Raw genomic sequence first — 14,377 nt, 5'->3', positions numbered from 1 at the left:
GGCCCTGTGGGAAATCAAGGTGATTTGGTTTTTTTGACGTCATGGGTAGCTTCGTTAGAGGGATAAAGTTGTTAAGCCACACCATGAAGTTGTGGGAAAGAGTAGTGGAAGCTCGGTTGAGAGGAGAGGTGATGATCTGTGAGCAGCAATATGGGTTTATGCCAGGAAAGAGCACCACTGATGCAATGTTTGCTTTGAGAATGTTGATGCAGAAGTATAGGGAAGGCCAGAAGGAGTTACATTGTGTGTTTGTGGATTTAGAGAAAGCTTATGAGAGGGTGCCAAGAGAGGAGTTGTGGTATTGTATGAGGAAGTCAGGAGTGGTGGAGAAGTATGTGAGGATTGTGCAGGATATGTATGAGGACAGTGTGACAGCGGTGAGGTGTGCGGTAGGAATGACGGACCGGTTTAAGGAAAAAGTGGGATTGCACCAAGGATCGACTCTGAGCCCTTTCCTGTTTGCAATGGTGATGGACAGGTTGACGGATGAGATCAGACTGGAGTCTCCATGGACGATGATGTTTGCGGATGACATCATGATCTGAAGGGAGCAGGCTGAGGCGAGCCTTGAGAGGTGGAGGTACGCACTGGAGAGAAGGAGAATGATTGTCAGTAGGAGTAAGACGGAGTACATGTGCGTAAATGAGAGGGAGGGTGGTGGTATGGTGCGGTTGCAAGGAGTTGAGGTGGGGAAGGTGGATTCGTTTAAATACTTGGGATTAACTGTCCAAAGTAACAGAGTGTGGTAGAGAAGTGAAGAAGAGAGTGCAGGCAGGATGGAGTGGGTGGAGAAGAGTTGCAGGAGTGATTTGTGTCAAAGGTAGCTGCAAGAGTTAAGGGGAAAGTATACAAGACGGTCGTGAGACCAGCTATGTTGTATGGTTTGGAGGCGGTGGTGCTGACAAAAAGACAGGAAGCGGAGCTGGAGGTGGCAGAGTTAAAGATGCTGCGATTCTCGTTGAGTGACGAGGATGGACAGGATAAGGAATGAGTATATTAGAGGGACAGCGCAGGTAGGACGGTTTGGAGACAAAGTGAGAGAGGCGAGATTGAGATGGTTTGGACATGTGCACAGGAGGGAAACGGAGTATATCGGGAGAAGGATGTTGAAGATGGAGCCGCCAGGCAGGAGGAGAAGAGGAAGACCAAAGAAGAGGTTCATGGATGCGATTAGGGCGGACATGCGGGTGGTTGGAGTGTCAATGGAAGATGTGGAGGATAGAGCGAAATGGAGACGGTTGATCTGCTGTGGCGACCCCTAACGGGAGCAGCCGAAAGAAGAAGGGTAGCTTCGTTATGATATCACAATTGCATAAGTCCAACACTTTGTCTGGTCAGTATGAAAAATTCAGGGTCATCTCTGGCTAAATTGTTTCGAGGAGAGAGTTTATGATGTCATCGGTCACGTGGTTCGGCGACCATATTTATTTTAACATAAAAACCTTCGAAAATATTCTCTGAAATCGCTGAACAGATCGAGGCGAAACTTTACAGTTATGATCACCACCTATGATGTCATCAGTGACATGGTTGGGCAGCGATGATTTTTTTTTGAAGAATAAACCTTCAAAAAAATCTTCTCCAGAGCACTTGACAGATAGAAGGGAAACTTCACCCACATGTTCCCCAAGCCTTGGGATACCAGGGTGTTCATGAATAATTAATCCGTCACATGGTGTGGCAGCCATGTTGGATTGAACAAAATTATTTCTCTTGAACCACTTCATCAATCGGCATGGAACTTCATGGTTATGATCTCGTCGTCATGTGGAATAAATGTTTTAAATTTCAACCTGATCGGACGCAGGGTCTGGCAGCTAGAATTATTTAATATTTTGAATCCGGGTTCAGGAATTTAAATCAAACTTGGTACAAGTATGTATGATGATGAAATAAGGTGGGCAGAGGCATATCTGGTGACGTCAGAGTGCGCTTCCAGCTAGTTTAAGAACAATATATCCTTTTGCTCAAGAGATAACCTCCACCCCCCCCCCCCATGCCACCCTCTCCCCCCCCCCCACACACAGTAAGAGTCCATTGTTTTGAAGCAAATTTATTTTGTCGTAATAAGGCAAAGCTCTTGGGGGCGCACTGTGATAAAAGCAGGACCCACCATATTCCTCCCAAATTGTTTCCACACGACCCTTCCCATTTTGCAAAACCCTTAGAGGTTCACCTGCCAGGTGACCCCGCCCCATTCATTCTTATCACAATCGTCACCTTTTCCTCTCCATCTTTTGCAAAAACTTCCACCCCAAAACAATATGCTGCTATCATCATCATCCTCATCCTCCGATCTTCACCCTTGAACAGGTTCAAAAGAACATTCAGTCATCATTTCATATGACATGTATGAACTGTACAACTCGTCCATGTTCCACAAGGTGGTCTTTACATTCTCTCCCACCTACCGCCTTCAACACGCACACGCACACGCACCATCCTGCTGTGGGTCTTTGTCAAAAGAAGATGGAGTAAAACAAAATAAAACAAGAGTAAAAGGACAAACGCTTTGAGCGTTCATAGGGCAGGGATTAATGTGACTAGAAGGAGATAATTTTGGAACTTTAGTCACTGGGGGGTGGGGGGAGGGTGGGACGATGCTCAGGGAAAAGACTTTTTTGTTTTCCTAAAGATTATGTAAATCCTTTAGGAAACGTGGGATAAGGGCCAGTGTAAGTAAGGAAGCGCAAAACCCAAACTTGGTCAGAAGCCCTGCGCTTTACCCAAAAGACGAACGCATCGGCACGGGTATGACTTCCTGTCACGTTAAAATGGGAATACAGACAAGACGGCTCATAAACCGCCATCCCACAACGGTCAATATTTAACTTTCTAACCATGTGTTCGCGTTTCGCATGTTTCGCATCTCTAGCTTGGAAAAAAAAAACAACAAAAATCCCCCAAGTATCCCCAGGGGGGAGGGGGAGGGGGGTGTGACACGCACCCCGCGACACGGCCGGCCGAGGGACGCACTGGACGGACGCGCGCATGCCGACCCGATCGATTCCCAAAACGAACAACGTGCACGGCGTGACGCTTCATCTCGAAAGATAAAACAAAAAAGAGAAACCTATAAAAATCGTGGCTAAAATTGTTTTTGTTTTTTATTTTAAATTCATCGCAAAGTTTTGGGCAAAAAAAAAAAAAAAAAAAATAGAAATAAAAATAAAAGGAAGGAGTATACTTTTGAAGCAACGGCGATGACGAGGAGAAAGTAACACGAACGAAGAGTGTACAAAACGGAGAGAGAACCGGAAACGTCAAGAACCGCCCGTCCTCCCTGCACGTGATGATGACACGTCTTCCTTTTGTTAACTTCTATTAAGGCGGCAGCGTTAAGGCACTGTGTAGGTACGTGACGTGCCGGCAGATGATCCGCTAAATGACGCAAACGAGAGACACGAAGGAAAACTGCAGAGAACAAGACTGATCACAAGAGCCCAAAGGAGAATACAGAAAATAACGTCTGATTATAAGGAACAAACAAAATACCAGCCAACTGAGGAAACTGGGAAGCATGAAGACAAAAACAAAAAAAAGAGGAATACAAGATAAGATTAGGGATTATAAAGGAGGGGAAAGCCAACAAAAGGACAAGTAGAAGAGGTAGAAGTGGAAAACTAGAAGGTAAAACTAAGACTACAAGTGGTAGAGCAATAAGGAGGGAAAATGGCGCCAGGTTTTGTTACTTGGGCTGCTGCCCTCGCTCCGGCGTACTCCCCCACATGGGAAACGCGCGATTCGGCTCAAAGGGCCCGAGCGCTCCGGGGAAGCCGAGCATTTTGCCTCGTTCCCCCGACTCGGCGTAACCCCCCGCAGGGTCTCCGTATCCCTGTGGAGCGCCGCGAAACCACTGGTCCGCGTGCGGGGAGGCAGTCTCCGAACCGAGGCACCCACCTCCGTTTTCCATCGTGGTACGGCCCGACCCCGCGAGACCTCGAGCCATGCCGTCACTGCAAAGGCCTGCAAACGCGAAATGGGAATATGATATTGGGGAATGAGGGGGGAGTGGATCACTTGATAAAACGTGAGCTTTACGCCATCCAATATTCGTTTTCATTTCACACACACGTCCATGTCCAAGCGGGCCTTTGCAACTACCGCTCGGGCAATGTGGCAACAACTTACCTGTGTGATATTGATTCCCGGTGTGTGTGTGCAAGTGACCACCTTTAATCACTTGCGGTTGTTGTTGGGGGCCGTACAAGCGACTTATTTCTTTGCTTTCATCCCAACTTTATTTCTTTGCTGAACTCAACTTTTCTAATTCCACCCCATCACCCACCTGATTACCTGGTCAGTTTTTCATAATGTTCGTGAGAACCTAAATATCAACTTCAGATGGCTTTATAAGCAATAAACGCATCACATCAAACACAAAGTCTGCTCCGTAAAAAGCACAGTCTGCACAATCCCCATCTTCATGAAAAACAACAGTTCTACTCCACAATGGACTGAACAGCACCCATGTGCGACAACCTGCTCACCTTCCCGTGGCAAAGGCCAGTGGTTATCCCCGACGGATCCTGCGGCCCAAGTCCAACGGTCGGCACCCCCGTCGACCTGTCGAGAATCAAAGCCTGGACTCGGTTGGCTGTGCACGGACCAAGCCCCGCGATCCGGTGAAAAATAACGAGACGTCTGCAAGGTGGGATCGACACCAAAAAGGCCGGAAGGAAAGAGGGCTGGCCAACAAGGCACTGGCTGGTACACACTTGCCGCCCAACGTGACTGTGAAAACGCCTAGAAAACGACAAGAAAACTTGTCACGCAATTGAGAAATCAAATCGACATGTAGATGCAGCAGGACAACAAGGAACAGAAAGAACAGGTGAGGTCCACTTACTCGGATTCCGTAGTTAAAGAAAAATCGCACAAGTTTCTGGTCTGTGGAAAAAAAAAAGAACAACTCAAAATGTGGCGGTTGGAGGTTAATCATGTGAATCCCATCCGATTCAACCACCACGCCCTCCACAATCCCATCCGATTCAACCACCACGCCCTCCACAATCCCATCCGATTCAACCACCACGCGCCCCACAATCCTATCTGATTCAACCACCATGCCCCCCACAATCCCCTCCGATTCAACCACCACGCCCTCCACAATCCCATCCGATTCAACCACCACGCGCCCCACAATCCCATCCGATTCAACCACCACGCCCTCCACAATCCCATCCGATTCAACCACCACGCCCTCCACAATCCCATCCGATTCCACCACCATGCTCCCCACGAATCAAGTGTGCATACCCTTTGGCAAGTCTCGTCCATCCGCATCCTTGGAGTACAGTGATAGCGGGTCCAAAGGAAAGGAGCCGTATGGGAAGGGGCTCGACTGCATTGCCAGCACGTCTGTCACACACGTGGACGGTCTTCGTTTTACATGCACGTGCTTTTCACAATCAAATCAGGAATGTACAAAAGGCAGGAGAAAACGATCCAAGGAAATTTACAGGAAACTTGGTCATGTCGCATTTGTTTTTTTTATTAATTATTATTATTATTATTATTATTTTTATTATTACATACAAAAGGTGCAAAGTGAAAGGTTGGTCCATAAGCACATCAAGTTCAATTCAGTTATTCAAATGTAATTCCAGTTTCCCTTCAACACTTTCATCTCCATTATATACTCAACATTTCAATTCAATGCCACTTGGCTCTTGATAAAATGGTTCAGAGAAGAGGGAAGGATGGGTATGGGAGGTTGGGGGGGGGGAGTGGTGGGAGGGTGGGGTTGGTAGGGTGGAGGGGCGAAGGGGGGGGGTGTTGGAACGTGGGGCATAATTTATCTTCAATCATGACACACGCAGCAATGGACACAGGGTGTTAATTTACTCGTGTGACATGAACTGCCGAAGGTTCGTGCCTGTGTGCATGAACGGAATTCCTGTTGGAGAATCAGTGGACGATCAAACGTCCATCACAGCTGTTAAAAGAGATGAACAGGAATAGGATGGGGTTACGACACACGTTTGTTGGGTCGCCGAAATAGGTGACCCTTATTGTCAGTAATTCTGTCTGTTTGTTCGTTTGTCATCAGCATAATTGGTAGTAAACGTGGGCCGATTTTGACCAAACTCGGGTGGTAGGTACATCTTATGACCTTGTGCTTTGGAAATTGTGATGGTTGCTGGGGACGATTTGGTTCCCTAGCAACAACCGAAAAACCTTAAAAATCGGGACCGTTCACGCAAAATCCATTCCGAAAGCCATTATCCCACGTAGGCTTATGAAATTTGGCATGCATCATCTACAGGTGATGCTCTACCAAATATATTCCGGTTTTTGTAATATATGGAATAGTTTACCCGCAGTGCCCCCTACAATTAGGGTATGTGCGAAAATTGGCGAAAATTGAAGGCCCCCTCGCGACCAGGTGCGTGCATCGATACGAATGAAACTTTGCAGGTTCATAGCAGGCAATGAGTACTACAACTTTGCCTCAGGACATATTGACCGATATTGCTTAGGTCAGGGGTCAAAGGGCAAAAAATCGATAATATGCGAGAGCTGGAGGTGCCTTAGCGCCAAATGCTACTCCTCCTAGGGTTATGGTCGGATGGTCATGAAAATTCACACTAATCATCTGGAATACATTGTGCACAAACGATCGAACCGGATTTTCGATTTATATCTTTGTTCACCCACAGCACCCCCTCGAATTTTGGGGATTTCAGATATCAAACCGCATTTTCGGTACTTTTCATTCAAATTGATACCGAGTAGTGATTAGTCGATGGAACTCGATGAGATTTGGTATGCATAATCTTAAGGTGATTCTCTATCCGCTATATGACATCAATTTTGCTCTATATCTTATAGTTTCCAAATGGTGACCCTCTCAACTTGGGTGTCCGAGGGCCATTGAGCATTCCCGCTGAAGATTCAAAGTACACTAGCTCCAAGACGGTTGAACCGAATCAAATGAATCTTTACATGCTTATAGACCGTAATGAGTACGACAACTCTCCTCATTTGCATAATGACCTATCTCAGCTAAGTCAGGGGTCAAAGATAAATGAGTGCATTGTTCGGGCAAAATGACCATTCAAAGCCCCCTTGCTTGTACACGGGTTAACCGATTCGATTGCAATTTTGTAAGAACTTAGTACTAGATTAACTCAGATCAGGGGTCAAAGGTCATTGGATGCTCGGCGCCCCATGGCCGCCTACTGGCTTGTTTGTTTCTCTCCAAGAGTGAGGCTCGTGTGAAAGCAAGATTGATCTGAGAGTGGGGTCACAGGGGTACCGATTGGGCATAACCCGTAAGTGGATAAACAGGAGAGAGAGAGGAGAGGAGAGAGAGAGAGGAGAGAGAGAGGGGGGAGAGAGAGAGGGAGGAGGAGGAGGAGAGAGAGAGAGGAGGAGGAGGAGGAGAGAGAGAGGGAGGAGGAGGAAGAGAGAGAGAGAGAGAGGAGGAGGAGGAAGAGAGAGAGAGAGAGAGGGAGGAGGAGAGAGAGAGAGGGAGGAGGAGAGAGAGAGAGAGGAGGAGGAGAGAGAGAGAGAGAGGAGGAGGAGAGAGAGAGAGAGAGAGAGAGAGAGAGAGAGGAGGAGGAGGAGAGAGAGAGAGAAGGAGGAGAGAGAGAGAGAGAGAGAGAGAGGAGGAGAGAGAGAGAGGGGAGAGGGAGGAGGAGTGAGAGAGAGGGGAGAGGGAGGAGGAGTGAGAGAGAGGGGAGAGGGAGGAGGAGTGAGAGAGAGGGGAGAGGGAGGAGGAGAGAGAGAGGGAGGAGGAGAGAGAGAGAGAGAGGAGAGGAGGAGAGAGAGAGAGAGAGAGGGAGGAGGAGAGAGAGAGAGAGAGGGAGGGAGAGAGAGAGAGAGAGAGAGAGGAGGGGTGAGAGAGAGAGAGAGAGAGAGAGAGAGAGGGAGGAGGGGTGAGAGAGAGAGAGAGAGGGAGGAGGAGTGAGAGAGAGAGAGAGAGAGGGAGGAGGGGTGAGAGAGAGAGAGAGAGAGAGAGAGAAAGGGAGGAGGGGGGAGAGAGAGAGAGAGAGGGAGGAGGAGTGAGAGAGAGAGAGAGAGAGGGGGAGGAGGAGAGAGAGAGAGAGAGGGAGGAGGAGAGAGAGAGAGAGGGAGGAGGAGAGAGAGAGAGAGGGGGAGGAGGAGAGAGAGAGAGAGAGGGAGGAGGAGAGAGAGAGAGAGAGGGAGGAGGAGAGAGAGAGAGAGAGGGAGGAGGAGAGAGAGAGGGAGGAGGAGAGAGAGAGGGAGGAGGAGAGAGAGAGGGAGGAGGAGAGAGAGAGGGAGGAGGAGAGAGAGAGGGAGGAGGAGAGAGAGAGGGAGGAGGAGAGAGAGAGGGAGGAGGAGAGAGAGAGGGAGGAGGAGAGAGAGAGGGAGGAGAGAGAGAGAGGGAGGAGGAGAGAGAGAGGGAGGAGGAGAGAGAGAGAGGGAGGAGGAGAGAGAGAGGGAGGAGGAGAGAGAGAGGGAGGAGGAGAGAGAGAGGGAGGAGGAGAGAGAGAGGGAGGAGGAGAGAGAGAGGGAGGAGGAGAGAGAGAGAGAGGGAGGAGAGAGAGGGAGAGAGGGAGAGAGGGAGAGAGGGAGAGAGGGAGAGAGGGAGAGAGGGAGAGAGGGAGAGAGGGAGAGAGGGAGAGAGGGAGAGAGGGAGAGAGGGAGAGAGGGAGAGAGGGAGAGAGGGAGAGAGGGAGAGAGGGAGAGAGGGAGAGAGAGAGAGAGAGAGAGAGAGAGAGAGAGAGAGAGAGAGAGAGAGAGAGAGAGAGAGAGAGAGAGAGAGAGAGAGAGAGAGAGAGAGAGAGAGAGAGAGTTTAGGAAGGGTTCATGGGTGTAATAAAGATGATCCGTCACGACAGGACGTGCAACCGAAGAAGAAACATTTCACCGACGCGGGATGAAAGGGCAAACGACTCGAGTCGTTTGGATTTGCACGAACGTTCAAAATGCCTGCGTCGAACGACTGCCGCTCGGTCCAAGAACTGGTGATAAATTGGCAAGAGGACTTGTTTGTCTGTCGCTCACTTCTCTCGCATGGACACAGTGGTATGGAACACGTACGAGTCGAGGGTTCAGGCAGGTGGGCAACATCATCCCCTTCCATCGAGATCCTACTTCCAGATAGAATCCGCTCTCCGTGGCCTCAGATTTGAAAATTGTCCATCCCTCGGAAATAAATTACCTATTCATCCACAAGAGCGTGCACGCTATGGGTTCCTTCCAACCAACACAAGGAAAGAATAAAATACGAATTCATATCACCTTTAGAAGGGAGTCAAAATGAAAGATGTCGATGCGAACATGTTGGTCGAAGAGAAGGAAACAAGACGTTCAAACTCAGACGTTAAAAAAAACGACACAATGGCGATCGACATTTCCTCGACCAGGCATTGAGAGGGATGATAACCGCATCGGGAAAGCAGGGGAAGCGACATTGCGGCCGTATGGACCTTCATCAAAGCGAGAGAGAGGGAAGGTACGTGGATAGTCACCTGTAGATTGAGGGGCGGGGGCAGGGCGGGCATGTACAATCATGTGCACAGGTGTTGTGAACCCAAGAAAAGGCATCGGCCTAATTCAATAAACTCGCACTTCCTGCTACCCAACTCGTCTTTTCCCACCAATGACAGGCAGAACCCTGACGTTAGTGTTCATTTTAAAAAGTGAAATTGTGAAAATCAAAACAACCAGAGCGAGAACGACTTCGCAATACACGTGCCCTCCCCGACGTGCCCTCCCCGACGTGGTATTATCAAGATCCATGAAGGACATAACTCTGTGAAAAATTGACGAAACGCCCCGAAAGTCGAACTTCTTCTGTAACTTATCATAATAAAGTCATGTACCAAGTTTCAGTTGAATATGTTCAAGGGTGTGGGAAAAACCACAGGTGGGACGGACGGCCAGACGGACGGAGAGTAAACCGATAGTCCCCCTCTGGTGAAACAGGAATGAAATCTAGTTGTACAATATCAGTTTACTTCAACGAAGTACACTGGATAGGAATCCATCAGAGCTGGATTCAGGTCAGAGGGATCGGGTCGGTAAAATGGGGATTGGGGTGAGGGGTCAGCAGCACAAAGGAATTTATTATTGAAACAAAGAACAATAAATAAAACTTAAATTACCCTCTACATTTGACCTGTGAACTCTGACATCCCCACGCCAATGCACATCCGGAACCACGCATGCACAAACTTATCATTTTATATAAAATCTCAAAGCATTTTACGAAGAAGAGCAAGAATAAATGACACCAAGGCGCACATGAACACCTGCTCGAAACCCTCGTTTGTCTCTGTCGCTTCACCTTCCTGCCCACAGCGCTAAGCGCACACCTCTCTCAAAACTTGGTTGAGAAACTTCATTCTCATTATTTTTCCACCAACACCGTCAGACGCTCACCTTTCCCAAGACTAGGTCTACATTGTGCAGACACCACAAGGTAATGATCCTACTTACCTTCTTTGGGCACCGTTTTGAAGCCAGAGTCTAGACCTGCACTCTTGGATCCATCGAGGCCGCAGACGTCTCCCCCGGCCAATGGTCCAACCTCTCCTGCTAGGGAGGGCGAAAGAACACCGATGCAACCGAGTGGTGCTGCACCTGAAAACGGTACCACGCCGGGATCCGTGCGTCCGGAGGAGGGATCCGTGCCGGGTGCGGTGTGTCTCTCGGGCGATTGCAGCGGCGCTCCGACGGCCAAGGAGGAAGTCCGCGAAGGTGCCATGGAAAATGCCACGTCCGTCGGGAGGCCAGAAGGAAGATCGCTGAGGACGTCGGTGGATGAGTTTTGAGGCAGCAACGTGGAGATGGGTATCTGGAGAGCCTGAAACAACAAGAGTCGTGTAGGTGCGAAGTACACCGAGTGCCAAATACAAGTCAAGTCCGAGTAACGGGAACATTGCGCAAGACGGTCGGAATTTGGCCGATTATCATCCGGATGTACAGCGTTCCGCTCCGTTTGACCGGCTGTCGTACTGGATTTGGCTGCAGTGGTCCCTGTATCCATCACGTCGTTTCAAGCTAAACGATCGTTTTGCACACAACTTACGCCAATATACTTGGTCTCACTTCAAATTTTGTTCTTTCATTGAAACGTCGAGAGGTTTTGCTGCTAAGTTTTCCATCGTACGCACCGTGTTGTTCGTTGCACGGATACCTGTATTGCAGTTGCTTTGTGCATATCACCATCAAGGCAGGAGACCACCTCGAGAGATCTCTACAGTAACGTCTGAACTCGTAACATTTCATTTCGCACTTATGAAATGTTCATTTGTGCTCGTCATGCAGCCGTTTCTCCGACTGTCTGGCCATGCCACGGACCACGGTACGTACAACCTTTTCTGGTTACAGGACTGATTCGCAAAACGCATCGAAGACAACGATCTACGACAGAACGTACTTGTTCAACCTGACTGCCACTCGACTGCACATCATTCCTTTTTATTGATAAAATACATAAACCATTCTTGGTAATGTTTCCTACATTGTGGTAGCCTGTTGTTAACTGAAAACAAAAATAAAATAAAAACCTCTGTTGATCCAAACACAAACCTGAGACGTTTTGACGGAAGAAGACAACGCGGTCGAACCTGCTTGCCCAGCCGCTCCACATATAGCCCCGTTACCACCACTCGGTTTAGGTCGTGAGATTGGCAATGGACCTAAAGGTTGGCTGGCCTGAAGCATCGACCCATCACTTTCCGATGGCCCCTGCTGGGCTGAGACCGGAGATGCTACCATACTGGCGACGGTAACCTGTGGGGAGAGGTTATGGAGCATGGACGTGAGCAGAAAGGTCGCGTTGTGTCCGTGAGGCCGAGCAGTCGCGGTGGTCGGAATTGGAAAAGCGTGGCTGGAGGTACGACCACCCGCTCCGGACGACTCCAGTTGAAGAGCTGCCATTAGGGCAAGGTCGCCGTTGTGTCCGAGGTCAAGCTTCCCGTCCAGAGGTGCCATGGAGCCGTTGGGCTGGCAAACTGCACGAGTGGATGTGAAAGAATGGGAACTCTGGGTGTCAAAGGATGATTATGGAGACAATGAAGAGTAATAAAGTGTTAGAATCATCACATGAGAACATTCCGATAAGTACGCATGATTCTTGATGTGGTCGTCTACCATCTTAGAAAGTGCATGACTACAAATATGAAAACGTTTCAGGAAAACATACGACGTTGAAGCAGAGGAACAAAACCTGCTACTCATTCTGTGAAGGCCGACTGGCAGCTTAAAAAAGGTCTGACCAATTATTCTACGTGGCTCTGCCCGTGCAAAACGGGCCTAATGCCGTCAATACTGGAGCAAGTACGGTTACCCAAGTACTCATTGTATCGATGTTCTCAATGTCTCACGGTGTAATACGATTAACACACAGCACGTACCCAAGGTTAAAAAAAAAACCCAAGTATAGTTTTAAATAGGTCTCGTACTCGACCCGGTTCTGAACCATTACATTGGAAGTGTTGTCCGACACAAGAGGAGAGATGTAGAGGTAAACTACGCCCTGAAAGTAGACCTCAATGTAAAGATATAATGAAAATGAAACTAGGCCACCGCATCAACACACGGGTTTTATTAACTTTTCATCGCACATTTCACCGTTCCATCAAGGTCCTGTTTAGGCCACAAGAAAACATCCCAATGCCAGCAGATTAGTCATTCGCTAAGAAAGCGGTAAACGATCAATTACCAAAAGTAGACGATTCGAATTACATGATCAAATGACCGACAAAACGCGTGTTTAAGGATCCAAAGTGAACAACCTTGTGTGTTTACATGCATCATTACATTTGGAGACTAGAACTGCACTCGATGGAGCGCCAGACCTCCGCCAGGCTGAACAGTTTACGTTTTGTATCCCACCGTGAGGTCGGACCTGAACCAAAATCGAATGGGCTTGTTCTTGTCACCTGACTCGTCCATCTAGTTTCGTCATAACTTGTCCACAACGTTTTGAGATATCATGACGTACATCCTTTTGGCCTGATCTCTCCGTGGTGAAGAATCACTTAACAAAAAAAAAAATGTTTAAAAATTCTCGGACCCGGATCTTCACCAAAACTGAATCGATAAATCCTCGTCACACACCCAACCTCTCCCCCAAATTATGGCCGAATCCATCCACAGCGTTTCGACATATCCTGGTCAGAAACAAAGAAACAAGAAAGATGTCGTGCAAAGCATGATACTTGCGAAATCAAAATCGACAATAGTTGCCATGGAAACGGCAATTTGGTTGTTTTGAAAATTTGACCTATCAAGTGTTTTACACGATAGAACGTCGTGCATTACTAACTTGGTTAATACATTTTCTAATTGCCGCTTCATAGGGGTTTTACATGTTTTGAATGACATTGACCTTGACCTTTGACTGATTTTGACCAGATTTTATCCACATGTACTATACATACATACAAATAAGCTGTGTTAGTTTCGATCTGATACCTTGAAAAATTTTTGAAGTTTAGCAAAAATAAAATCACAAAAATATTCCATTTGATTATAATGGGGTAAAATTGTTGTCATTGACACCATTTTCTCCATTCCGCGCGGGACTTTTTCTATGGGACTTGTTCCATTCCACGTGGGACTTTTAAATACATATTGATGGAAACATCACAGGAAACATTACGATACAAATCAACCTGTTGAATTGTGGGAAATAACAATTTCCCGGTTTCCTCCATAATAAATATTGGATGCATGTGCTTTGACAGGTTTTCAATGTTGAATTACAGAATTTTAAAGTTTATCCTCATAATTTTTTTAAAAAGTCAAAAATACTTACAACGTTTCAGTCAACGACGGACCCCATATACGACGGTGGTCCCACAAGATTATAATGGAGCTGAAAAATTCCTATCGCCTCGTAATGTCGTAACCGTCATCACGCTGCCAGTCGTATAAAAGTCCAGTCTAGCACATACAATTATGTACAGTACATAATACTTGATAATGATAATAAACAACGATGTTTCTGGTTTATGTATTCACTATACTGTACTTTTTATCGTTATTTTAGAGTGTACTCTTTCTAATTAGGAAAAAAAAAAGTTTACTGTAAAACAGTGTGCCGTGTTACGCAGCAGCCTCATACATCTCGTGTTTACTGCGTTTGTTGATTGCATCATTTTTCCGTGTGTTTGATTTAATCTCGTGTTGTTTTGTTCATCATGGCCCCTAAGCGTTCATCAAAAAGTTTTTTAAAAATTTAAAAGTTTATAAAGTAAAAAAGTTACAGTAAGCCAAGGTTAATTTATTAATTATTATTGAATTTTTATTATTCAATTTTATTAATTTATTATTGAAGAAAGAAATATTTTTTTAATAAATTTAGTGTAGCCTAAGTGCACAGTGTTTATAAAATCTACAGTTGTGTACAGTAATGTCCTAGGCCTTCACATTCACTCACCACTCACTCACT

At 47.1% G+C, this 14,377-nt stretch overlaps 1 protein-coding gene across 4 annotated transcripts in view; it reads right to left on the bottom strand.

The window, feature by feature from the left end:
- Window positions 1-2,037: 2,037 nt before the first annotated feature.
- LOC147009016 (OTU domain-containing protein 4-like) overlaps window positions 2,038-14,377 on the bottom strand; it is a 77,998-nt gene continuing 65,658 nt past the window's right edge. For 2 of the 4 annotated variants that reach the window (XM_085864242.1, XM_085864243.1), the window contains exons 15-20: window positions 11,509-11,964; window positions 10,414-10,780; window positions 5,260-5,361; window positions 4,850-4,890; window positions 4,491-4,746; window positions 2,038-3,966 (exon numbers count right to left, since the gene is read on the bottom strand). In XM_085864242.1, coding sequence (XP_085720368.1) covers window positions 3,689-3,966; window positions 4,491-4,746; window positions 4,850-4,890; window positions 5,260-5,361; window positions 10,414-10,780; window positions 11,509-11,964 — 1,500 coding nt within the window. In that variant the 3' untranslated portion in view covers window positions 2,038-3,688. The remainder of the gene's footprint in view (window positions 3,967-4,490; window positions 4,747-4,849; window positions 4,891-5,259; window positions 5,362-10,413; window positions 10,781-11,508; window positions 11,965-14,377) is intronic. The other 2 variants (XM_085864244.1, XM_085864245.1) reach the window with 2 other exon arrangements.

The sequence above is a fragment of the Eptatretus burgeri genome, chromosome 18, assembly GCF_056783735.1.
Source record: "Eptatretus burgeri isolate ZD-2024b chromosome 18, Ebu_testis_v1, whole genome shotgun sequence".
NCBI lineage: Eukaryota > Metazoa > Chordata > Myxini > Myxiniformes > Myxinidae > Eptatretus > Eptatretus burgeri.
This window is presented reverse-complemented; position numbering and strand designations above follow the sequence as displayed.